The sequence below is a fragment of the Clupea harengus genome, chromosome 7, assembly GCF_900700415.2.
Source record: "Clupea harengus chromosome 7, Ch_v2.0.2, whole genome shotgun sequence".
Taxonomy (NCBI): Eukaryota; Metazoa; Chordata; class Actinopteri; order Clupeiformes; family Clupeidae; genus Clupea; species Clupea harengus.
This window is the reverse complement of record NC_045158.1, coordinates 7,923,998-7,951,472: the sequence shown is the minus strand read 5'-3', so window position 1 is coordinate 7,951,472 and position 27,475 is coordinate 7,923,998. Positions and strand designations below refer to the sequence as shown.

The 27,475-nt window shown below is 45.7% G+C and overlaps 1 protein-coding gene across 1 annotated transcript in view; it reads right to left on the bottom strand.

Annotated features, from left to right (window-relative positions):
* The window catches only part of cacna1ba (calcium channel, voltage-dependent, N type, alpha 1B subunit, a), a 93,209-nt gene that overhangs the window by 51,140 nt on the left and 14,594 nt on the right, over window positions 1-27,475 (bottom strand). The window contains 4 exon segments of the mRNA XM_042708171.1: window positions 3,550-3,653; window positions 11,445-11,632; window positions 12,083-12,235; window positions 12,519-12,610. Of these exon segments, the coding sequence (XP_042564105.1) occupies window positions 3,550-3,653; window positions 11,445-11,632; window positions 12,083-12,235; window positions 12,519-12,610 (537 nt within the window).

The window sequence follows — 27,475 nt, the reverse complement described above, 5'->3', positions numbered from 1 at the left end:
GTGGGGGAGTTATCGGTATGATGCATGCATGTTTGTGTGTACGCCTGTGTGTGTGCTTGTGTGTACGCGTGTGTGTGTTTTTAAGTGTGTGTGTATTTGTGTGTGAGGGGGTAGCATCAGAGAGGAATCCCTGCTCTGCTGCAGCCTCAGACAGACTTTAGCTCAGATAAACACACACATACATACACACACACATACACACACACACACATACACACACTCACACCGTCTCCATGCTTCACCTAAAGGAAATGAGAGCGATTTCTCGGCGTGTTTGCTCTCCCTTTCTCTCCAGCCCTCTACCTGATATGTCACAGAAGAATGGGTATGGAAAGCAGTCTACTGATGGATTTTACATTAAAATTGACACATTTTAGTGCATAGATACATATACAGATATAGATATATGCATCTATATGTGCACAGTGCTAACGAAGCTGTCTCATAATAGGAAGGTAAAGAAGGGCTTACTGTTATTTCCTGCTGCAAAACACACATGCGCACACTTTTTCATCGAACAGGACTGAGAAACACAATAACAAATGTGATAAATCACAGACATCCTCATCTGCACATCTGGGCTTGTGTCAGTGATTTGTGCACTGATTGCATAATTCTAGCAACAAACCACAGCCCTGGTCTGTAGCTCTTAGTAGGACTTGTCTTACAGGGAGTGAGACAAAGGGGGTGGGGGGAGGGAGAAGAAGAGATCAAGAACAATGGATGGATGAACTAACCCACTGGTGCGCTGATATATAGATACACGGAGAGACAGACAGGCAAACAAGGCAGCTGGAAGGTAGACAGATCACACTCAGAGACAAAGAATGACTCTCTGTGCTGCCTTAAAACATCCTAGCCTAGCCCAGCCTACACACATTTAATTATCTCATACATATACACTCACATTGTATTTGTGCAAGAAATACACACACAGACAAGGCGCACCTGTGACCCCTTTGTGTGCTCTTTTCTATTTCTGAGTGGGGGCAGCTGTCCACCTTTGACCTGTGAGGGATGCCCTTTTAGATGCGAACACAGCAAGGCCTGCTGTCAGAGGTGACCTTTCACCTGAAGACAGAGCGGCACACGCGCATGCTGCCTGTGGCAACGCGCACCATGGAAACGGAGTGTCGGGTGTGGGCAGGGAGCAGTGTTTGTCTATTGCTACTTGTTTTCTACATTCAAACTGACTGGGAGACTGTGTGAAATGCGGGGCCTGATATTAATATTCGGTGCGTCTCGTGAGCCAGTCAGTCTGTGATGAGAGTTTGCAGTCTATGACACAGGGCATGTATACACGCTGCTCCAGTCCAGAGAGATCCCCCCAAAACAGTCACACACACACACACACACATACACACACACACACACACAAAGCAATGCGCCTGGCACATCCAGCAGCACAACAGACACTTCTACAGCTGCGAGCTCTCTGGTGACACCAGCCTCTCAGATGCCCAATAAGGGAAAAAAACTCACTTTATGCAAATACCACAGCCCGATGCCTCGGAGGACCAGGCTTTCACCTTGAGCATAAAACGCATCGAAAATGAGCCCGTTTCACGCCGGCAGACACGAGGAGATCGCTAAACTTTCCGTTGAAGGGCAAACACCGGAGTGAAGCCTGAGAACAGGTTTGTGCATCTGCACGGTTGCGCTGAAAGAGCCCTTCACAAACTGGGCCGCCACGCTCTGCAGAACCACAATCAAGCACAGATGGACCATAGCAAGAGAAGACGTTTCTGGGACATCCGAAAGACATTCTATGCTCAGTATGCTGAGGAGCTTAGTGGAGCACACCTGGTGAAACGACTCATAATAACACTTAAGAGCAGGACTGTGGTTTTTTGCACCCTAAGCAATACCATTTACCACAACACAAAAAGCTCAAGATTGTCCATGATAGCGTTAATTAAGAACAAAGACAAAAGAAAGGCAAGGGAGAGCTTTGATGATACTGTGATGATGCAATATGGGTTTGAGATGGAATCGAGGCAGTGTGGGCTGTCATGTTAAACAGACTGGGGTTGAGAATACTTCAAAAGGCAGAGGCCCCTATTTTGAGACGGAAAGGGCTTGTCTAAACTTTCAGCATGAGGATTGTGGATATAGGCGTGGCAACATATTCTTCTCTGACAGGGAACATTTGAATATGCCAATCATAAATTATCACTACCCAAGTCTAATTTATCTATCTGGCAAAATAACTCATGTTTCCTTATTTGGCGCATTTTCTGCAAAATATCTCTTTTTTTTGGCCACGACGGAATGCAGAGATTGCATTCAGGTTGGTCCAGGTGTTGAAATATCACAACATAAACAGCATGATAACTAATAATGGATTACTAATAATGGCCTGGCCGTGTAATGCGACTAAAACCTGTAAAATCAGTACAAGACATTCTGATACACACATTACTACAGTGAGCAGATGGCTAACAAAAGGTGTGGCCACAACAAGATGAACCAAACAAATCACACACATCTAACACGTGGAAGGCACATCTGTCACTAAGAGGATGGACTAACCCAAACCCCAACCCCAACCCCAACCCCAACTCAAGCTGGTCAAAAAGCAGCGTTAGTAAAGGCCACAGTGAGCAGAGGGGGAGCAGCAGAGGCTTCATGCCACAATGACACCAGAGAGAGTGAGGAAGCCATTTGGTGGACTAGCAGCGAGAATTAGATTTGCCTTCCGAGAAGTAATAAATAAAGCGCCCAATCGCTGCTACAGTACACCGCACAGCACTCATCAAGCCGCCTTCCATTAGGCACTGAAAGTGTGTGTGTGTGTGTGTGCGCGCGTGCGCATCTGCATGTTCATCTCTGTGTGTGTTTGGGTGTGTCTATGGTTTGTGTGCATGCATGACTCTCTATATGCAAGGCTGTTTCATCCAAGAGTGTTTCAGAAAGAGAGAGAGAGACAGATGCAGTGCCGAGGAGAGAGGGAGAGAGCAAGAAAGAAAGTGTGTGTGCCTCTCCCTGGGGAGGAAGGAGAGTGTGTCTAGGCCTCTTTGCCAAATAACCATTGACAGAGAAAATCTAATTCCAACATACAATACAGGGCAATGGCTAAATAATGCTCCACAATACAATTAAGAAGCCAGTCCATACGGCCTGCTGCCCAGCTGCAAGATTGTTGCCTTACAGTGCAACAATGTATGGAAGGAGCAACCTGTACAATTAAACTATTTTTAGAATGCTGTGCGCATGAGCTGCCCATTAAAATACACTGCTGCCTTCAGAAAGCAAAGGTTAAGCTAGGTGAGCTTAACCAAACTCTACAGAGCACTCAGTGTCGCATGAGTTATTAGCATAAAATACATCCGGGAGTCCTTTCACATAACGGGTCCTTTCACAACAGATCTGTGTGTTCCACACATGGCCGCAAACCGGACGTCGACAGCCAAAAGGAGACCCAGAGCTCCCACAGGGCAGCAGAGAAACGGGGGCACCCATGTGTGTTCCTTAGCGAGCCTCAGTGCACCACCAGAGGAAACGCCAAGGAGCAGATTAAGAGGTCACACTGTCTGAGACCGAACTTACCCCGACAGCACTCCCAGAACCAGGTTAAGCATGAAGAAGGAGCCGATGATGATGAGGGGGATGAAGTAAAGCCAGTTCCAGGTGTTCCCTGAGGCATCATTGGCCTGCAGAAAGAGAGAGAGAAACACACACGTTATGTATGTGTGATACATACGCATAATCCTTTATACTAAAATTCAGATGTTACAGATCGAGACAATTATTTCAAAGTATTTTGATATTTCAAAACATTAGTAGGCTTGTAAGGTGAAGCAATAAAATGACAATCACAAAGTCACATGCTTATGCTTTGAGCTGCATACAATCGATGAACAGTCTAAGCATTTTTTAACTAGATTCTACAATCCTCCGGTGTTGGTAAGGAAAATAAATGGCTCCTGTTTAACATGATCTCCTCTAATGGCTACATCTCCAGGTGGGTGCCTCCGCTCCGACACTGACGGATGGCAGCCTCTTAGAAGCAGGCCTGGCCAAAACCCTCCAAACTGAACAGTTCGCTGCTCTAGAAACCGGTACACAGAACAGTGACTTCCGGAAATTCCAATTTCACATTGCCTTAAAACCTGCACTTGTGAGTGTTAGTTCCTCTATTAGGGGAATCACGGCAGTAATGTTGGACGTAACGGGCAACGGCCACAGGAATTTATGAGGCATGCAACACTTTGAAGAGGCCAGCAGATTTTTCCTGTGGCCGCCTTGGAGCGCCTCTGTGCGTTGTGTGTAATTGCGAGGGGACCCGGGGCTTGCTGATTCAGCAGACAAAATCGCATACAAATTGGCATTTCGCACATCCCCCTTCATTCCCTCATTTCACCTGCCCACAGCTGGTTCGAGAGCAGCCAATACAAATGATTAACGGCCTCATCCCCCACTCCTAGCCTCTACAGATCTGTCTTTGCATGTGTGCCTGTGCATTTATTTCGAAATGGCAGTTTTTGGCAGATGATACTATTTCTGGGAGAGCTGTGGTAGAATGCTCAATTTCCTGCCTTTCTCTCTTCCAGCAAAGCTCTTTGTCACAGAGAATTAAAAGATGAGGTTCCCTTTGAGACAGGAGACATGACAGTTTGAATCTACCAATTGAAATAAATCTTGAAAACTGATTTGCCAAGAAAACTTCCCACACACAAACATCAAGCAGAGGGACAACACCAGTCTAAGTCTGTCTATTTCTGCCACAGTCTAGACTGCAACAGTCACCATGGAATTCCTGACCAGTGGAAAAAAATCAGAACATTTAAAAATAGCACAAATACCCCCCCTTGCCACAGTTCATTTTATTCCATTTCCTCCACAGAGAATAGCATACTTGACACCACACTCATGTCAAGCATCATTTAGAGAGTGAAGTGTGGTATCAGCAGTCACTGGTGATGATGCTCCACACCATCTTGACTCGAACTGAAATATCAAGAACAAGGACTTCCCTGGCTGTTTCCAGGTCAGTAAAATATGACTTGTCAACTCGTACAATTGTGCTGCACTCAAAACGAGAGAGGAGCTCCTGCTGTTGTGTCCTATTTCGGCTCTTCTCCCCCATCTCATCTGCCTGGGCACAGAAACTCCGGATTAATGCTGCCACTGCACATATCATGCTATCCCAGGGGGATCCCTCAAGCTCGAGAGATGCGGGGAACATTAGCAGCAGCGCTAAGTGTGCTGGGATTACTGTCTCTTGCACTTGAAATGATGGCTGTATACAACTGCAAACAGTACATTAGTGCTGTTGTTCTTTTGCAATTTCGGTCCTCTAAGAAGAAGAAGTAGGAGACTGCCAGGGATGGTGTCTTTAGCTAGAGCTGAGCACAAAATGCCCCTTTCGCTGATCACCAAATCAATGAGCCCATGAAACTCTACCCTTGCTATACTACTATTTAGAAAGAGTTTAAACGCTTATCAGAGATGTATCTCGCGCTCACATGGCTACTTACTACACAAAATAAGCCTTGCTTAGGCATGTATAGGAGAGGAGTGCATGATCTAAGATTGAGTAAGGTAATTGGCTGTTTGGTGCATGTGCTCGTAATTATTTAAAGGGTGGATTTACTTATACATGACTGATGAATTATACATGGCCCAACACTTCTGCAAGCAGTGAAGCCAAGTCTGCTGACAGAGGACACCACTTCCATATTACATGACCCCCGGAATAGCAGCTAGATATACTCCAACTGTTATAGTAGGCCATGTTTGGAAGATATTCTGATGCAATATCTCACCAAAGTCTAGAGCCAGTATTACAACATGGGAAGTTTTGTGTCAGGGGTTCAGTGGCTGCCGAGGAGTAATCTGTCTACTCCACAGAGACATTTCAATCTTCTCTCAGTTCGTCTTAAACGTAACCACCGGTAGACACAAAGACCTACGGATCGCACCTTGGTTTTGTTCTTGTTTTCTTTGGGTCTCCAACGACTTTGAGTCTACTAGATGTTTGTAGACACAGCAAAGCAAAAATAGGAGTCTGACCAGACAAAACAAAGAGTGCCACCAATACCCAACTGTGACACCCAAGGCAGTGATGCTGTTGCAGCCTGTTCTTGCTACATGGGGCTCAGCTAACAAAGCAATGGACAATCCTCTCCACCTGCAACCCTCCCTCGCCCAAACTCCTAACACACACTAACACCTACCCAGCCTCGATTTTTACAAGGAGCTAAATCGAACCAGCACTTTCGTGTCCGGCATAACTGGATTACCTCCCTGAAAGCCAATGCAGAGAAAACATTCATTCTCCCCTCCATTATGCCCCCATGGTCCGCCCCCCCACCCCCCACCCCCCTCGCTGCTGTCCGGGTGGATCATCCTTCTTCATCACGGCCCTCAGGGGCCCCTCTGGCCAGCCAGCTCGGGAACACTTACAGCCCCTCTCCGCCGTCTCAGAGAGGAGAGGGAGGGAAACGGATGGAAGAGAGACAAAAAAAAACTAGAGAAAAAAAACACCGCCATCATCTAATGGCATCCTTTGTGCTCAACATATAGGGAGGTGCAAAATACTCCACACTACTGCATCAAAAATACTAAAGTATCTGTCTGAGTTACATGCAATAGAAAACGTAAAGAGCATAAAATTCACTCTCTTAAAGCAACAGTCCAGGCTGGACTGGAACAGGAGGAGGTAATAATGAGCAATGCATGACATACGCAAAGCTGCAATTTACAGCTACTGAACAGTGGTATGAAACATTGAAAGGTACCTATGAATATCATCTTTTGAAAGTATGACTGCCATTTCTTCAAGCACCATGGACAGCGCCAGAGACTTCAGAGCCACTGTGTGCTGGCCACAGATGCTGTGCCTGGGTTGCCATCGGCAGTGATATAACACTCTCAGACAGGCCTTGGCCCTGCAGGGCCTCAAACAGAAATCCATCTGTCTTTCCTTCAGGGCTATTTTTAAGCATTTAACGAGAGATTGATCAATACAGCAATCAGACTAACAATACAGGATGCAAGCGAGCTGGGTCATGGTACCCCACACACGCCCTGGCGCATTCATCCTGGTGACTCAACAGTTTTCAATGAGCCGTTACAAAAAGGGAACTGTTTCCAGGGCAACCGTTCTTGCAAAGGGGTCCGTGTGTATTGTAACTCTTTGGATAAAACACTTAAGTGACTTTATGTTACAACAATGGTCAGACAGTGTTGGCATGCGTGGGAAATCTTATTTTACTTTCTAATTCAGAGTAAGTCGGGTATTAAAGTACTAGAATCCTCCTTCACCACATGCTAATTGCAAAAATCGACAGTCAGTAGACCATCAACAAGACTAAAACAATGGTGCCTGCATACAGTCAGTAGACATCCCCATTCATCTCAGCCCAGCATGCTGACATATCCATGGCCAGCTGACTAATACGACTATGTTTCATTCATCAAAAGCACACTCAGGATCACTCATACACTACATCAGTGGCAAATGGAAGCTTTCAGTCCACTTACAACAGCTAGAAGTCCGCAGAATCCCTCCCACCCTTCCCCTAACACTGTTTCTTGCAGGGTTGACATCTTTCAGTATGCAGCACTAACTGATGACAGCACTGGGCTTGCAGGACTGAGGGATGGGTGGGGAGAGAGGGCATCAGAAAACCATTAGAAGTTCTCCCCAGGGCCCGAGGTCTCCTCCCCTACACCAGCAGAGCAGGGTGAGGCCATCACGTTAACAGGGCGAACAGGGTAACAGAGCTCCGAGCTAGTAGGAACACAGTTCAAACACATAATACATGCTCTCTCTCTCTCTCTCTCTCTCTCTCTCTCTCTCTCTCTCTCTCTCGCACACACACACACACACACACACACACACACACACACACACACACACACAAACACATGCACAGTATGTGCAGTTTAATCCCTCACTAAAAAACACACAACTACATAACTATTGATTCATATCAGAGTTGCCACCATTGTTTTTGATTGGTGAATGCTAATTAGGTTAATCTGAGATATAATTCAATTAACCGGTGAAAATCATAAAACAGTGCACTGCATAATAAAGCTGCTGATAGCCAGTGACCCACTACTCTGTGTTCACACCTATTTTACTGTAGTGTATATAAATAGGCAATACTGCAATAATGGAGGTCATAAACATGTAACATTACATGCACAATTAGAACAGAGGATGAGAACATAAAGCAAATGACAACACTCCCTATTCTCCAGTTGGTCGACCGACTGTCACATTTGTACTGTCATGCTACATGCTACTCTCTCATGCCAGAGGCTCTGCAGAAAAATGGCACTGTGTCAAGATTTTACAGGTGGGTCAGGACTGAGGTTGCCTCTGGTCGGAAGTGCACTTTGTGAAGGACTGGCAGAGGAGAAGCCCCTGATGGGCCAAGCTGCCAACCAGGCTGAGCCATGCCAAATCTGGAGCAGATTAAAACGATATAAAATTACATTTCGGTTTCTGGGACAACACCAGAAGCTTAGCAACAGCGTGCGAAAGGTGCAGCGCAGATCAGATCCTCCTGGACCGGGAGAAGAAGGTGAACCATAAATAAAGGAGCGGTGGGTTTCTGTGTCAGTTGCTGTGTGGGTGTGAGAACTACAGTAGTCAGGCTGACATTTACACTGAGGCACTCTACGGGACTGAGGGGAATACCACTGCCACAAATGACAGACATCCGCTTGCATTCAGGGGCTGTCCCCTAGTGCAGTATTTTATCTGAGTACATAAGACATGAAATCAACCCCGAAATCAATCAGAAAACACACACAAGTGTCCTTACTAAATACACACATACAGTATACTGATTTATATTGCTTTTGGTAATTTAAACTTACTTAAAACAAAAATATTCAGAAAGGGAGAGAACGGTAACCTTAGTCCTATTAATAAGACTAAATCACAACATAGTAGCCTTTTTCATCCACTTTCCGTAACGCAGGGGACTAAAACAGAAATAAATTTAGTAGAAAGCAGGACACTGTCCTATTCTGCCACAGCCATTTTTATTGTGAAAACTGAGCTGGAGGGACTAAGACTGGCAGAGCTACGTATGTTAACACAGTCCTATGGTATGCAATCTAGAGCATCCGGTGTAGAACACCACAGGCTAGAAACACAGCACGCTAGCATCTTGAAACCCTTAACTCCGATCAGCACATCTAGCACACCTGTGAGCCCCATCTCGGAGGTGTCAGGGGTTATCATCAGCACAGAACACAGAGGCCGCGATGGCGGGAAACAAGACGTGTCAGTATTGCTCTTCCCCCCACCCCCCTCTGTCGCTCGCACATTTCAATCAGACACACCACATCGAGGATTCCATTAGACCCTTGCTCTGCGAGTCACATTACCTGGATGACAGGAGCGCGGGCCAGAGATAGCTCGTGATGAATTACAGACTTGGCCATAGATAGCCCCCACATACACGCGGGGCTTAATTCCGCATTAACGGCTTAATATGACAACGTGATTAATCTCGCTATTCCTGGCTCTGGCAAACATCTGAGCAGCGAAGCCAGGAAAATGGACTTGTGTGAACAAAAAAGGGAGATTATTTGAAATGCTCCTAATAGCCAATAAATTGCCTGCTTCCCAAAAAAGGATGAATAATGGGTGAGAAAGAGGTGACTTGACTCTTGACTATCCTGAGTAGGCAAAATCAGACAAACAATCAAAATCACCTCATCTAACATACAGCCACAATACTGTCCTGGTTTTATATGGAACCACTTCTACAGCATTATGCATGACTTGGAGTCATCTATGAAGACCGCAGGCCTATAATATGAACCAGATTCTGATCATGTTAAGTAGTTCCACTGCCATTTGACCATACCTCTGGGAAATAATGTAATTTGTTGGATATTTTTTTCATTAGTACTTCACACAAGCATCAAACAATACAATTTCAGCACAAGCCAAGACACTTCTACAAGTATTCTAGCAGAATTTTTTCAGAACTTCTCAACTTCCACAAAAGGACAAGATACTCCTTTTCTTAAGAACTACATCTTGAGTTACTGGCATAGACCATCTAGAGCCCTGCTACACTAGCCTCCAGTGGTTATGGATGCCACTTCCACTCCCGACTCGCACCCGCACTCTTAGCCTCCATCAGGGCTGACTTGGAGGAGACGGGCTCCACCGGTGGGCCCCGCTGCCTGCCAGAGCTCTGGAGCTGCCACATGGCTCCGAGTCAGGCAGGCAGGCGGGCAGGCAGGCAGCGCTCCTGTAGGTGAAAAGCAGCTTAGCGTAGCACAGCGGCAGGAGGGGGAGGCTGGCATATGGCGCTCCCCGTCATGTTTGGCCCGGACATGGAGGAGGCTGACAACCAGATGCAAAGGGGTGCGCACTGCCCAGGGGGGAATCACAGAGGGGGGGCAGCGAGATCAGCATCTCCTCCGGCTAAGCAGTCAGCATTTTTTCCCTACACTCATGTCATAGTGTATGATTGATGACTTGTGTAATTCTCCAAAGTATTGTGGCGCCAAAACAAAGAGAAAGGGGGACTACTCCAAATAAAAGTCTATTTTCACATTGACCTTAAAGAAATGCTTTCAAAAATATATTTACACAGAGAAAAAACTGTGTACACTTCTGAAATGGTGTATTCGTGCAGATGCAGGTATTAGTAGCACTGATATTAAGGACATTTGGACTTTGTGTAGACCCACTTAGACCCATTTAGCCCAGTGAATTCACAGCTTAAAATGATTCTACTGTGATTAGGTTACTGATACATTATTAATAGCACTGATCCCATGAAGCACACACAGGAAATGCAAGCAAATGGTGCTTCTGAAGCACAGGATAAAAAAGACATCTTTTGTGGCAGCTTACATACTTGGTGTATTTAGAATAAATATTTTTTTCTGACAGAAGAAATATTAACATCATAAACAAAATCATAAAATTACCAATTTGTGTTACGTACAACAGCAAGAAAAACTTTATGAGCATCTAAGCAATATTGATTTGCTGCTTTACTTCCTAAAGTCTGCTAGTACAACATTGATGGAACCGCATATTGATGTTTTCCTGTTCTGATAGGTTGTTGCATAGTGGTTCTTGTGTGAGCATAGAAATGCTCATATGGGGGACTCCTAGAACCGAAAATAGCTTTTCTACTGTTATTTGGTATCATTTGTATCTGTAACTCATACCTCTATATGTGTACTCTGGCTGTCTCACTGAGACCTGAATAATTAGCATCTGAACCCCTTCGCCCCCAGATAGCCTTCTTCCTGCTATCACCCTTTGTCCCCTGTTATCACCCCCCTCCCCCATAGATGAACCCCTCCACCTCACTGTCTCCAGAAATCATGACTGCGTCTTCCGGTCCGTTCTTCAAGTTTGCTCATTATGAAACCCCAACCTTTTCCCTGTCAGCTCTCTTATCCACGTAAGCCAACACAAGTGAATATGAGATGCCAATACTCACATTATATAAGATATCCACCCAGCCCTCCATGGTGATGCACTGGAAGACGGTGAGAATAGCGAATAGGATGTTGTCAAAGTTGGTGATGCCATAGTTCGGACCGATCCAGTATTCCTGACACGTGGTGCCATTAGGACAGGTCCGGGCAGGAAGTTCCGTCCCACAGGGATAATCTGCTGCTTGCTCCCCTAAAAGACACGATAGGGACAATACCATGAAGAGACAAGCTGACATATTTACATGTGAGCTGTCAAGTCATTCATTTCCCTGGTCAATCCTTCCAACACAAATTCACACATATACAGGCAGTTTAGCATTTCAGTCAGCAACTAAACCCTTTCTTTGGAGACAGAACAACATAAGAAACACAACTGGACCATGTCCTCATATCTATATAGTACAATCATTCTTAATAAAAAAATACTGACATGCATACACATATTAACACATAATCTCGATCTCTCTCTCTCTCACAGACAGACACACACACACACACGCGCAAGCGTAGGGAGACAGAATGAGAGAGATAACTGAGAATGATGAAACACTGTGCACACAGCCTGGCACCGACCCTCTTTACCCAAGGAAATGCAATCAGAAGCCCTAATGCAATGAGGGGAGAGTGCAGGCAGGCCTACCCGTATCGATCCTGAAGCATGTGCGGTGGAACTTTCCCATGTAGAAGTCCAGACCGATGATGGCGAACATGAGGATGGCAAAGAACAGAAGAAGCCCGATCTGGAGAAGAGGCACCATGGCTTTCATGATAGATTTCAGAACCACCTGGAGACCTAAAAGGAAAGACATACGGCATTAAAATACTACTGCAGAAGGGTGGCATGGGTAAAGCATTAGACCAGTGGCAAATTGGCCAAAAAAATGATTGCCATGCCCTATGCTGAAACAATCATTTTCTAAAGCATACCTCACAATGTGAGATTTGCTTTTCACAGACCTTTTGCTGAAGCACAGTACACGTGGTACAGCACAGTACACGTGGTACAGCACAGTATCAGGCTCAAATCAATATATCAGGCTCAAATGTATTTACATAAAAAAGCTCATGAAACCTACTTGGAATTCCAGACACCAGTTTGAGCGGTCGGAGAACACGCACTGCTCTGAGCGTCCGCAAATCAAAGTCTGCCCCCACAGTGGCAAGAATCCTGTTGGATAAAGAATAATAAATAAACTTTTTGCAAAACCAACACATTTTCAAAAGATAAACAACAACAAAGTCTTAAGACGGGGACATTGAGGATCGATAATTCCCAGCAAAGACATAAAGATTCTCATGCCAGGACAAACTCAAAGAAGCGCCAAAAAAACACTTTTATTGAACGCCAGTGCAGTTATATCAATAACACATCAAATATTCACAGATGTATATATGTAAGTTGTCAAGGATCTGTCTCTTTCATGATTAGTCTCAAAGTTAGCAGCATTGCATCCTTCTCCCTTGCGTGGTTCTCCTCACCACACTATCTCACCACACCTCTATCTCACCTCACCTCACCTCACCTCACCTCACCTCACCTCACCTCACCTCACCTCACCTCACCTCACCTCTATCTTTATCTCTCTCTCCCTCATTAGCAATCTGTCCATTCTTCGTAAAAGTCAAAGAGACGCATGTGTATCCATTTGTATGTATCCATCAGTGTTTTTCCGAAGCCATCCTTCATTGTCTAGTAACATGTCACTAACATTTGACATTAGGTCCAGGCCCTTTTGAACAAATCTATCTGGGTAGGGAGCACTGGAACCAGGGACACCAATACGAGTTGGTGCTGCATCATTATTTTGGGTCCAAATCTGCATTGATTTGCCGACCTTTATTTATCAGGAGGGTTTAGGGTGAGCTCAGAGCAAGGATATAGGCTAAAGATATACCTTTTCTCTTATTTATCAGGGGGGTTTAGGGTAAGTCCAGAGCGAGGATATAGGCTGAAGATATACCTTTTCCCTTATTTATCAGGGGGGTTTAGGGTAAGTCCAGAGCGAGGATATAGGCTGAAGATATACCTTTTCCCTTATTTATCAGGAAAGTTTAGGGTAAGCTAACTACGAACTACGAATGACAATAGTCTAGATTGCCGTACTTGCACAGACGGCAGTGCTAAACGACGCTCATTAGACGAGTGCAGCATCCTGGGGGTAACATTTGCCCTAACAAGAGCATTTAAGTAGGTGGGAGCAGAACCAGCAATCACTCTCTAAGCAAACATACTGTATATAGGATATAGGTTGAAGATATACCTTTTCCCTTATTTATCAGGAGGGTTTAGGGTAAGCTCAGAGCGAGGATAAAGTTTCAGAAAGAATGGCACACACACACACACACACACACACACAGTGATATACACAACCAATATTTTTTACCCAGTCTCTTTGATTTTGTGGTTTAATCTATTATTTACCCCATTTTGGGAGAATCTCAGATATACTTCTGGAACATCAAAGTCAAACTTATTTTTTTTAACCAAATTTACAGAACAAAGGTACAGGCTTGTGGAAGAATGAAAATAAATATATGAACTGTTATTAAATCTATCCCTCACTTCTTTGAAAACAAAGGGACATGAGCCTCATGTATTGCCACCTGGTCATATGATAACCTTTGCCACCATTCTTGTATCATCCTAGCTTACATACAAGCAGAATTTAATTCTTTGATGAAACTGTGACTATCTCACAAAGCAACAGATCAACTGCAGTGGTAATATTTTGTTAAATTCATGGTCATAGGCATGGGTCAAAGGAGGAGGGTGTATAACTCCACCAGAGAATGCAGCCGTAAAGGCTGAAGAACCATTAGCAAACTAGTTAATCAAGCTTATTATTATTGGGTTATTATTGTTAGTAGCAATGGCCAATGGCCAATAAAAGCTGATATGAGTTTGTTTTGAGGTGATGACTATGCATTTCATGCCCTGGTAGTGCTTGGCCCAGACAGAGGTCATGGATGTAGCAAGTGCTTCTGAGAGTCTGAGAGTCCGTGTTCACAGGGCAGAATGTGCTTATCAATGAGGCCTGATGAAATTCACTGACTCCTCTGTTCCTGCACATTAATTAATGCTGGCCGGGAAACGCATTCCCAGTTGGTTTGTGTTAACTGAACGTTAAAGAGGACAGGACGACATTAATCACAATCTTCACAGACCCCAGCCATAATGCCAAGGGAGCAGACTATCACTATTCTATCTCATTCAGGCTAAAATCTTCCAAAACGCAAAGGCAACGTCATACATCAAGCTGCAGATAATGTGAGCATTTATGAACTGTGCAAATCCATTCCTTTATACACACTCACAGAATATAAAAGGTAACATGTCAAGTTCAGACTTCACATCAATCTCCATTTTCAGAGCAGGGTCAATCTATTAGAGAGTGGACCATATCAAGGGATGGCCCACGTGGCTTTACAACCATTGTACCCCACAACCTCTGATGAAGTCCAATGCATGTTAAGCACCCCACCCACACTGACACATCACTGGCACTCCTGACAGACACTGACATACACCAAGCGACATGTACTCAGTTCTTTGTTTCTCTCTTCACGAACACTGCATAGGCTTATTTCAATGTTATACAGCAGACAGAGTTTAGATTCCTTGGTTAAGTACAACTCCAGCCTCTTCTCTTTTGTGTAACGCAGAGCACTGCATTGCCTGAGACACCGTAACTGAGATGAGCTGAGCCTCACTTCACAGCTTCCTCAGCGCCCCTGTGCTCCCGGGTTTTAATTACACTCCCTCCAAACTGACAGTCCTCTTTCAACACCAAATCAATTTCCAACTCTGGGCAGTCACTGGCCTTTGGAACAGTAGGCTATTCTGGATCCATTAGATGAGAAAAGTGTCTTCCAACCCTAATTATCTTTGGATGGACTCTAATAATGACGTGTATTTAAACTCCGTGTCAGCCAGATACATAGGCTACTCTTTTCAAATTTCACTAATTTGACGATGAGCCTCCAAAAGCCTTCCTCTCTGGAAAACCGCAAGCCTCAACCTGTCAGCATGTCATGAACCATGGATCTGAGGACCCCCACTAAGAGCAACACCCATTGAAGACTTCCTCCACATGGTGCCCATTAATCCGCACCCCACCACTGCCTGTTCCCGTGGCACCTTGCTGTTGACACCGCTGAGAATCCCAGTGCGTCACACCAGGAGACCAGAGGCGCCCAGCTGCTTCCTGGAAGTCGACGAACAATCACAAAAGAAGGCGTCGGCTGTGAGCCCCTCAGCGGGCTCAGCTCATGGACCACGTGGGAACCGGGCCATGCACTGTGCCTTTCACAGCCCCACATATCTTACACACGGAGCAGAATTGCACGCGGTTCCACGCGCGTACTGTGCGTACGTCTCTCATAACTCCCTAGGGGCCTTGTTTAGCAAGGTCAGGGCCCTCTGCCTCCCCCCCCTACCCCGCTTAAGCCTCCGAGCAGACAGGGGGCCACGCTGAGAGCGCTTCACTGGGAATACAGAGCGAGCGCCCAAGGCATTAGCATGTCACCATAAGCTGCATAGATGGCCAGTGAGCACAGAGGGGATCTTATCAGTGGTGTATGTGTAGGGAGAGAGAGACAGAGAGAGAAAGAGAGAGAGAGAGAGAGAGAGAGAGAGAGAGAGAGAGAGAGCTTAGGAATTTGTCTTAGTGATTAGTTTGTTTATATGTGTGTGTGTGTTGGGGATGGGGCATGTTCTTTTCATGTTGTTTGCTGACAGCCTAATATCAAAATGGTGTATTGTCCACACAAAAAAAAAACAATAATAATAATAAAACAACAAATAATATTCATCACTAGTTCACCAGTGCAACCTTTGTAAACTGACTTCAAATTAAACCCTTCTGTCCTAATGTAACCCATAAAGTATGGCCCATATAGTATGATGGACCCCCTCCCATTTCATCCTTGAGCAAACAACATCTGGAGAGGAGGTGGGAAAGCCTTTCCCTGGCAAGCACTCACAAGAAGATTAGCTACTTAATGGACCCTATGCAAACCTCCAGCTGATGAACTGCCTGCTCCGTGTCACAATTTAAAGCAGCACTGAAGTGTTCGAACCATTTAGGCACCATAAACCAATCTGTACTGGTGACTGATTTACTTCTTGTGTTCATAGCCAACTGATATTATCATTATGGATGGCAGTATGATCAATAAAGTTGTGTAACGACAGTTTTTTAATGCTAAACTGTATTTAATGAAACAAGGGGCTACTTAGTCATTATTCACCTCAACATACATGTATCTCACAGATCTCTCACTTTACAAGATAACTGCTAGAGATGACACTAATAACTGGATAAATCTCTAGCATTTGTATGAAGAATATGAGCATACTGGTTTAATCTGCAATTAGTTGTCATCCACCCACAAAACAGAAGCCATTTTCAAGCATGGATCAAGGAGGCCAAAGAGAAGAACGTCCCAAGAAAGGGAGACAGCTAAGAGAGAGGACATTCAGTACTTTAAGTTCACAATTACATTCAGCCACCCACGCTATTCACTGTGTAGTTTTGTGATCTTGACCCAAACCCCACAAAAAAAGTATAGCTTTTACAGTACAACATTGCCAAATACATCATCAAAATGCATCAGTTAGCAAGCTAGCAAGCCTTTATCAGTGCCAGCTGAGCTGTTGCTGGGTTTAAGAAGGCCAGTTTATTGGCTTGTTGGTAGTTAGCGCTCTAGTTTTAGACAAATACTCCTTACTGATGGTTTAAAGAATAAAATAATACACTCATCATATATATCGTTCTCAGGCCAGGGGATTCAGAGATCGCTCGCCTGCAGGACGCCATGTAGAAAACTAGGTTCAGCCACATCTAACATATAGAATCTAATGAAAGTGTGGCGAGAACTCCAGCTTGCAGCTTTGCAAGGTCTGCCTTTTGCACGTGCACCAAAGCACACAAATAGCTGCTCTGACTGTCTGAAAGCTCTAGTGCGCTCTACGTAACAGCGGAGAGCGCGCACTGGACAGAGCTTATTCAAACGTTCCTCCTCTGCAGACGCAAAAGGAGGAGGCGAGAAAACTGCTAATTCAATCACCTGATTGCGGAATGGGGTTACCACCACTTTAGGTGTGTAAGCAGCATTAGGTCGCATAACCACTCTGTCACCAGCGATCGAGAACTGAAGGCACGATGGGCTGACTGACAGGGCTTGCATGTCACCAACGCGCTTTGCTGACGTTAACGCCAGTAGCAGCGCCCCCTTTAAAGAGACAAACTTTATGTCCACCGTCTCCAGGGGCTCGAACGGAGGCCCTGTGCATTTACATTTACATTTAGCAGACGCTTTTATCCAAAGCGACTTACATATGTATACACATTTTACATTTACACTGATGGCACACTGCACATCAGGAGCAATTGGGGGTTCAGTGCCTTGCTCAAGGACACTTCGACAGGGAATCGAACTAGCAACCTTCTGATTACTAAACGACTTCTTTACCTCCTGTACCACTGCCCCCCTGTGAGAGCACGTAACACAACCAGCAGATCCCAAGAGGGTATGAGGTGTCTCTCTGGCACCCTGAGCCGTCTCCCCCCGTCATAAAGCGTGACGCTAGCGGGTGACTGCCAGGAGAACTGCCATTAATGCCTGCGTGGCAGGCTGAAATGGCAGCCAGGTACACTTTGAGAGTGGAAGCCGCCTTCCCCTCATCAAACAACTGCTGTAGGAATTCTAGAATAACGCCCAGCGCGCAGTTAATGGGGTCATGCTGACGCGCAGCACACAATCGTTCAAAACTGCGCCACTTCAGCGTATACAGAGCCCGTGTCGACACAGCTCGGGCACTCTGTATTGTAGCCACCACCGCATCCGACAAGCCTGACGCTATGAGCCTGCACCTCTCAGGTGCCAGGCTCTGAGACGCCACCACTCCGGATGGGGGTGCCACACTGTCCTGTGCGCCTGTGTTAGGAGGTCTCTCCGCAGAGGCAGCTCCCAAGGCTGTTGCACTGACATATTGACTAGATCTGCCACCCACGGCTGATTGGGCCAGTGGGGGGCTATCAATATCAATTCTCTGCCCTCGTCCGCTACCCTGCACAGCACTTGCTGGAGGAGCGGAATCGGGGGAAAAGCATATAGGCATAGATCTGGCCACTGGTGGCCCAGCGCGTCTATGCCCACTGGGGGGTTGTCGCCCCCTAGCGAGAACCAGAGCGGGCAGCAGGTGTTCTGCCTGTTTGCGAACAGGTCCACCTGTGCCCTGAAAAAACGCACCCAGATCTGTTCTATCACCTGTGGGTGTAGACACCAATCTGCTGCTCGAGGATCGCCCCTCGATAACAGGTCCGCACCGTAGTTGAGGCGACCTGGAATATGAACTGCCCTGAAGGAAAGGACGTGACTACTCGCTGCCCACAGGAGCAGGCGAGTCGCCCAATGGTGCAGTGACTGGGAGTGCACTCCGCCTTGACGGTTTATATACGCCAAGGCCGCAGTGTTGTCCGTCCTCACTAACACATGCTGACCACTCAGTCTGGGCAGAAAGTGTCGTAGAGCCAGGACTACTGTCCGCAATTCTAACACATTTATATGAGACGCGGCCTCTGTCACAGACCAGAGACCGTTCACGCCTCTCCCCTCGCAGACCACTCCCCACCCCTTGGTGGAGGCGTCTGTGGTCACTACTACGCGACGCGACACTATGCCCATATTGCCCGACGCAGCGAGAAACCAGGGGGTTCTCCAGATTGCCAGGGCTTTCCAGCATCTGGAGGACACCATTACTCTGCGGTGCCTGTCTGTGACTGCGTTGAGCCTCAGAGAGGTACCATATTTGGAACGGCCACATACGCAACATCCCCAACGGGAGCGCGATAGCGGCTGATGCCATCATTCTTAACAGGCGTTGGCAGCACAGCGACGAGACTGACTGTTCCAGTCGGAACTGGCGCACGCATGTTTTGATGGCATTTATTCGTTCTCGAGACAGCCTGACCTCCATGGAGGTGGAGTCTAGAACCATGCCTAGGAAATGCGTAATTTGCTTTGGGCACAGAACGCTTTTTTCCTTGTTTATCACAAAGCCCAGTCGATACAGGTGCGCCACCACTAGATGGCCATCCTGCACCGCTGCGGCCTCTGAATGAGCAGCTATTAACCAATCGTCCAAATAATTGTATACGCGTAAGCCGCGTAGACGTAATGGGGCGATGGCTGCTTCTACGCACTTTGTGAATACCCTCGGCGCCAGAGCTAAGCCGAATGGGAGTGCGTTAAATTGGTACGCTATTCCTCCGAATGCAAACCTCAGATATCTCCGGTGTCTGTGGTGAATCGGAACGTGGAAATATGCGTCTTTTAAGTCTATCGTGATAAACCAATCGTTTGGCCTTATAAACTGCACAAGCCGTCGTGGGGTCAGCATACTGAACCGTAGCGGCATGAGTGCTTTGTTTAACACACGTAGATCTAATATTGGCCGATAATTCCCGTCCTCTTTGGGGACCAGGAAGTAACGGCTGTAGAAGCCTGAAGCTTCCTCCTCGGGAGGAACTATGCTTATCGCCTCTTTTCTGAGCAGGGAGACTATCTCTTCCCGTAGGAAGTGAGACTGTCCCCGCTGCACCACGGACTGGATCACTCCGCTGAATGGCGGAGGGGGACGGGCGAATTGCAGCACGTACCCCTTTGTGATCGTTCTCAGCACCCATGCGCGCCAACTCGCCCTTTGAGTTGAATTGGTCGGGAACTAACCCGCTCATGGTCAATGAGTCTAAACCTAGATCTGCATCCACTCCGCCTAGGGAGGGGGACAAGATCTGGGGTTGCCCCCTCATGGTTTTGAAAAAAATTGGGGGGTGCGATTGCACTGTGTGCATCGCGGGGGGAGTCGCACAAGCATGTTTGGGCACTGGGCCATCTGGGACAGGTGTTAGGACGTATGAGTGTGGTGCTTGTGAGAACCTGCTTACCGTGCTGGACATGATTTTCACATGTGAGCGACGGGCTGATTTCTGTGGAGGCGGTGTGGGCTCCACCGCTCCCCCCTGTGTGGCCACTGGGTGACTGTCACCATCAGGAAGCCTGAAGCTTACCTCTGCCCCGCCCGCGGCAAGCAGCATGCTGCCGCGTGGCGTGGGCTGCTGGGCTGCAGGCTGAGCTGGAGGGCGGAAGGGGTGTCTCTGCCAGCCTCGCCTGGTGGGCACCTTTGCTGAAGGAGCTGGCGAACGGAACCCGCTTCGCTTTTGGCCCTGTGTGGGCGTGGTGTGTCCCGAAAAGGGGGGGTGTCTCCACCCGCGACTTAACGTCCTGGCTAGTCTGCATGCCTTCCGCGACTGAGCTGTGCTCGTCGGAGTAGTCCAGCAGGCTATCATCATCTTGACCGAGATCCAGCTCCAGTTCGGGCAGGTCTACGGTCAATGGTAGCTCCACCGCCTCGCGGCCCGCGGCCCTTGGGCTAGCAGGTGGCGGCGACGGGGAGAGGCTAAAGGGTGGAGCTGCGGCTGCAAAGCGGCTGCTCACACTCACAGTGCCCACGGCTGGAGGCGCACTCGGTCCTACAGGGGCGTTAGCCCCGGATGGATCCGGTGCAGCCCCCTCGGCGTCCTTGCGCTCCCATAGCGCAAGGCGCCTGGTAGCCTTGGCTAGCGTCAAGCTAGCACAGATGCCACAGACAGGGTCGGCGCCTGAGAGCGCGACCTCTGCGTGGGTCCTGCCGAGGCACGGGTGTGCCCGCAGTCGGGGTAGTGTCTGGGCATCTTTATTCTGAAAGTAGAAGAAAGTATTAATATACAAGCACACTATTAGCAACGAACACGTTGTTAGCAAGCTAGCAGGCTAGTCAGAAACTTAGCCAGCTAGGCACCTAGGATAGCGGCTACTACTTCCAAAAATAAGTTGAGTCAACGAATTTCGCAGCACCCTGAGCTAGTGAGGGTTAAAGAACCCGAATAACTCATCAACCCGTAGAGAGCAAACAGCACACAAAACTCTTTGACTTGGTAGCGTAGAGGATGTACTCGGAGCTGGCACTTCGTCTTGCGAAGTTTTTCAAAGAGGGTGATTTGTGCTGCGTGATTCAATTTATAGACTCCTGAGGGGGCGGGCTCAGGAGTAAGCGCAGACAAATCTCGCGGCCTTTCAGGCGTGAATGGATAAATGCTTCGATTTAGGCCCATGACTAGTGTCATGTACCATACTGTTATATCGCAGTGAACTGCGATAAGGAACTTAATACGTAAGAAGCAAATTAGCAGCATATTTTGCTATTAATGTGGCACACTAAATAGCAAGTAGAGAGAAAAATGACGATGTCTGTCCCTTTGTAATTCATGAAGTTTTTATTAACTGATGACTGATGAACTCCAATCACTTGTGTAAAAGGTTCAAAGTGAACTTAGAAATATAAGTATAAGTATCGGATTATCACAAGGAATCATAAAGAAGGTGTCACTTTTATTGCCAATGGCAAAAAACCTTCCCACTTTCATAACATTTTTGAAAGCATGGTCTATGTCCTTCTTCACTGTGCTAATACCATCAAAAATGTTTTCAGCCCTTCATATCGATGAGAGAGTTATTTAACACAAACACGCACACTTTACACACTTACACTACCCGTGTATATCCACAAGCATCCACACACACAACTACATCGAACACCTCCACTTGCTTTCTCACTTTAACAAGATGAATGCACCATAGACTCAGAAGGCACAGATTTAGAGCCTTCATTATATCCTCTCACCTCACACTACACTGACATAGGAGGCTGACACCTCAAGAATTTATAGTGCGTGTGGCTTGGTAGCAGAAACCCACATGCAGCCTCTCTACAGGTATAAACCCCAACACACAGGCTACTGAGACACGTCACTGCGAAACAACACCAGCATCTCAAAACTGTTTCCCAACAGTTCTCAGCAATAAGCATTTGATGAGGTATCTACTAGTAATAAGAAGATATAACATGATAACTGTAAAAATATCAATACCACAATTTATCACCTATATTCTGTGAAGGGAAGACACAGTATTGCGAAACAAAATCTGATTCCCCACAAAGTTAGATCATTATAATAGAAATAAACCCAATTCAAAACTTAAAAACGACAAGACTGGAAAAAAATGGGCATCTTTCTCTGTACCTGCACAGTCAGAATGAGCCCTGAATGCACAGTAGTACGAGTACGGTCACGTTCAGCCAAAGTAGATTATTGTTTTTATGCAGCGTTCCTGGCAGATTTAATTTCTCAGAGTTTGCCAAACAATTAATTAAATATGCATTACAGCCCCGTTAGGTACAGCTGCATGGAGGTGCATCCACACGGCAAATACAGGCCCATGTTTCTGACTGAGCTCTGTAGATGCACTCCGCACTGTAATCAGTGCCAGTATCTCCACTGTATTGCAAGTCTTCAAATAGATACTGTTCTGGAATAGACAAGGTAAGCAATTGGTCCTTGCCTCTTCATAGAATTTCAGAAAACAGCTAACTGGAAAGGGAAGTATTTGTGTGGATTGTGAGGAGATACCTCTTTCTTTCTATTTTGACCTAAAATAAGGCATTTCATGCAGCACTAATGAGTAGCATAAAGATTTTAAATCACAGTTTCCTCCTTCAGTGCTCCCTTTCTTCCCATTCCTCACTCATAGTCTCTCACTCTCACACACATACAAAAAAATGAGAGAAAAACAACAAAACAGCTTTTTCTTCTTATGTAGAAATGGTAGTTGCTGTGCTAAAGGTTCTGATTTTATACCTTCAAGTATGTCAGTATAAGCTGAAGGCAACCCAGAGAAAACTGAAGTTCATTCATTGCATAGAAATTCCCACAAAAGGCACCAACTGAACCAGGGCGAAACATCGACAGTAGCATTCACTTGTGTTCAAACAGCTTGTCCAGAAAAGAGAGAGCCTACTCCTGTTTTATTCATTAGCATTTTAGGTGCTTCCTGGCTATCCATCAACATGCTACTTAACTCCTACACAGTTTCTAAAATGCATATTGATTTACATTCCCATCTGCCCCTCAGAATAGCCTCAATTCATCAGGGTATGAACTTTACCAAGAGTCAAAAGCTCTCTACAGCGTTAAGGAGCCTTGTTGATTCCAGTGCGTCTCACTGTTAAGTGTACCTGGCTTATAGCAGATCTTTACTCTTGACATGCTGTTCTACATGGCAGAGAAGGTGTAGCTGGTCTGTGGTCAAGCCCTGCAAATCAGTACACTCCAAAGTTAGCTCCAGCTTTTTGGTCTGATTTAAACGTACTGATACTGTACTAATGTCATAGAATCTCCTGTGACATCCAACACAGAGTAATCATATATCATGTTTATGTATTTACCGGTATGTATAAATTACAAACATGTATGACAGTAGCATATATTCTACTAACCTGCTACTGTCACTAAATCTATTCTGATGTCCAAAAAACTGACAACATTTCCCAAGGCCCTTTTTAAGAAAAAACAGACACTTGGATATATTGAACTCCGCAATCTAAGTGTTTGCTAGAGAACGAAAACTCTCTGAGGCTTCATTCTGTCATTATTCATTCCTTTTACTGGGTGATGAAAATTGGATTGCACTCTTTTATGTGTCTTTTGGTATCGACTGTTGTCCTGAGCACACAATTGACAAACCCTAGACTAAGTGTGTGATGCTAAGCACAGCTTTTATGCAACCTCCTCTAATCAAACACACTTAAATCTCTGTCTAGTCCATTACTTCACTCCGTGTCACACAAACAGACTCAAGACTCAAGTCCTCAAAGTCCCACTCCTGCATTCTCCCTTTTATTTGTACAGGTGTAAGATCTACGTCATCCAAGTATTCATGTGTGTTATTAAGTGTTGGTGTTTCACTTTACACGTCTAAAGCACCTTCGACAGCGTCATTCAGCTTTGCAGGGGGCGGGGGGGATGCCGTTTATTGGAGGCAACGTCATGGACATCAGCACAGGACTTGGTGTCTAGGTCTGGTGTCTGAGGAGGCAAAACATAGTCATTACGCAATCCTGCCCTACCAGTCCACTAATAAGGGCTACCCAGCACACTGGAAGGCAAAGAGGATGCTCTTAATGAGTAGTGTGCCATTAATATATCTGTGGAGGGGAACAAGCGGTCTTGGAACTCTGCCAAATGTTGTGACTGCATTTGCCCAGGTTGTGAGGTATTCTGAGTTGGATCATTTTGCAACGTGTTCATTTAGGTTTTCTTCAATAAACACGTCGGAATTAGGCTTGTTTGTTTCCCATTTGGCTGGAGTCTGCGATGCCCTGTGATGCTCTCGTCCGCTTTATTGCTTGAAAAGTTCCCAGATGGTTGGGAGGCTGCATGGCTCTCTCCGATACACGCCTCTCGTTTACTGTGTGAACTGGGGTGGGGAGAGCACCCTGGAGACACGTCACCATAGAAACCAAGGTGCTTCCTAGGATCTCATTAGAATACAACAGCTAAGAGAGATGAGTTCAGGGAGCGAGAGAGCGAGAGGAAACAATAAGTGGAGAGAAGAGGCCTTTATAAGAGGAGAGCAAGACAGAAATAATAACGATGAGCAGATCTCTTTTTTTATATCTAGAGACCGGCTTGTTATGTCTGTATTGCCTGCATGGATGCTTGGGATAATTAAGTGTAAGTCTTTGAGTGAGCAGATGCGAACAAAAGGAAACAGACAAAGCACTAGGTTGAAGCATTAAGTTCCCCACTGGCTTTCAACTATAAGATTGAATGCCCCATGTGAACATGCAAGGCACTTTTTTTCAGGTAAAGCAATTCATCAAAATCTACGATCTTATATATGGAATTGTATGGACGGTCAACGTCAACCTTAAACTTAGTAATAGAAGAAATTATGAGGTTTCCAGTTATAAAACTACAATCCAAAGGAAGAATCATCTATTTATTGGCCATGTTATATGTTATAGCTAATGTGGCAGATTTATAACATAACCAGCAGCACGTATGCAGCAAACAGTAGTGGCACACAGACAGGCCATGAGACGTGTATGGTATGCGAAGATCTAGGACTTGACTGAACAATATACTTAATAGCAGAGGGATCAATTGTGCTTTAGATACTGCCCCCCACCTTCCTATTAACTTAATGGATTTATAAAAAACACATAAATCTGTGTACAAATGAAGCGTTTCAGGTTTAATAAAACTGAAACTAGCACTTTGGAGATGTGAATTGTCTGTTTGGCCTGCCCATAATTGACATTTCATGTTAAAGAGAAGGGAACTGAATACATGTATATAATGGTAGGAGGCAGACCATAGAGTATTGCACTACCAGGAGACAGGGGATGCTTAAGGACTATTGTAAAATGAATGGTTCTAAACATGATGTCTGTCTGATAATAAGGGTGTTATGATCCAAAAGATTGCTGTGAAATGAAAATGGCTATAGCACTGCACCCTTAACTCTCCTACTTTACTATAAATAACTGGTCAAATGTGTTGGGGCTTCTACTGATGAACAGTATCAGGTATGTAAATATCAATCTGCAGTAAATGGTTATTCTTATGACTTATGACACAACACTACAATGTATAGAGGAAGCTGCCTGCCCCTGCAGCTCTGGTGTTTGCCCATGGATGTTTACTATTGGCTTCCTGTAAACCTAACAAACAGTAGAGAACTACAATTCAGGTGATCCAAACAGGTCATAATTAAACATTTTCTTTCAGGGTTCAATTCTGTAAGGAGGAACTGTGTCAATAGACTAACAGTCTATATCTACTGTGTTACAGATAGTAGCCTTTGTCTGTGACAGTCTTGCTCAATAAAACTGTAATCATTGTACCTTGACATGTTAATAAAGTGATATATTTATTATGTTAACTGGGTTATCCATTGCATAATGTGCATATGCAATTAGTTAGTACAGAGCTGTTGATCTCTCTCTTGCTCAGCTTATTTCAGTTCACTAACTGCACGAGCTAGGTACATTTCCGTTCAGGTTTTTAATTCAAGACAGTTTGCACTGAGTAAAATAATTTACCCAAATTCTGTTTGCGCTGACTAGGTCATGCTTGACAGACAGCTACGAGGTTTCCTAAAAAGCAGTGCGTCACTGCCAAGCCGCAGGATCACGACTTGCTCTGACTGCGAGGCGCTAAATAATTCAGCAGCCCAAAAAGGGACAAAGCTGAGAAAGAAACCCATAAGTTTCGACTCCAATCATTTACCTCTACGACCGCCCTCTGTAAAGGTTTTCACAATTCAGGGTTACTGGGCCAACGTACATCTACGGTCTCTCACTCTAAAATCAACTGAAGTTAAAATGCATACTTAAAAACAACAGGATTGGCTACTATGGCGTTGAAGTTGGTGAAACAATGCTAAATCAGAACTTGCAGTAAAGGGGGCTTTCATATCTCATTTTAAGGGCCGAACAGATGAATTCCTCTGGACACACCGTTGCCGAGAACAATAGCTGTAACGTACATTATTTTCTGACCCTGCCTTCACGGCTTCCTGGTAAACGGCCTCTGCTGGTTTGGCCCTGGCACTGGAGCAACGCAGGCCTTCTCTGCACAGCCAATGGGGCGGGCAAGGGAAGGTGGGGGAGACATCAACCCCTGTCATCTGCCCTATAAAGCATCCCACTAAATAGCAGCGGCTGTTTGTTTTATTTTATTGGCCGCCTTGCTCCTTCCTGCCATCCATCAAAGGGCCTCTTACCACGGCGCGGCCCACACTGGCACATGGCTATGCAGAGGAGGCGGCCGGGGGATGGGCCAATCCTGCTGCTCATCAGGGGCAACATAGCAAAACTATACATGGCTCCTATGGGTTTCCAAATACCCGTTGCATATTTTTCTCATTCTGGTAATCAACTATTAGTGTTGTAAATATATATACAGTATATAGTGCATTTTTTTTTGCACTGAAGAAATACATATTTTGTACGTTTTTTTCCCCCCTGTCTGTACAGCCAATGTAAGAAATAGAAATATTTAAAATGTGGCCTCCAGTCTGAATTCCTTATTTGTGCGCGGATCCTTCCTTGCTGCCCCAATACATATAAGGTTGAAGAAGTCAA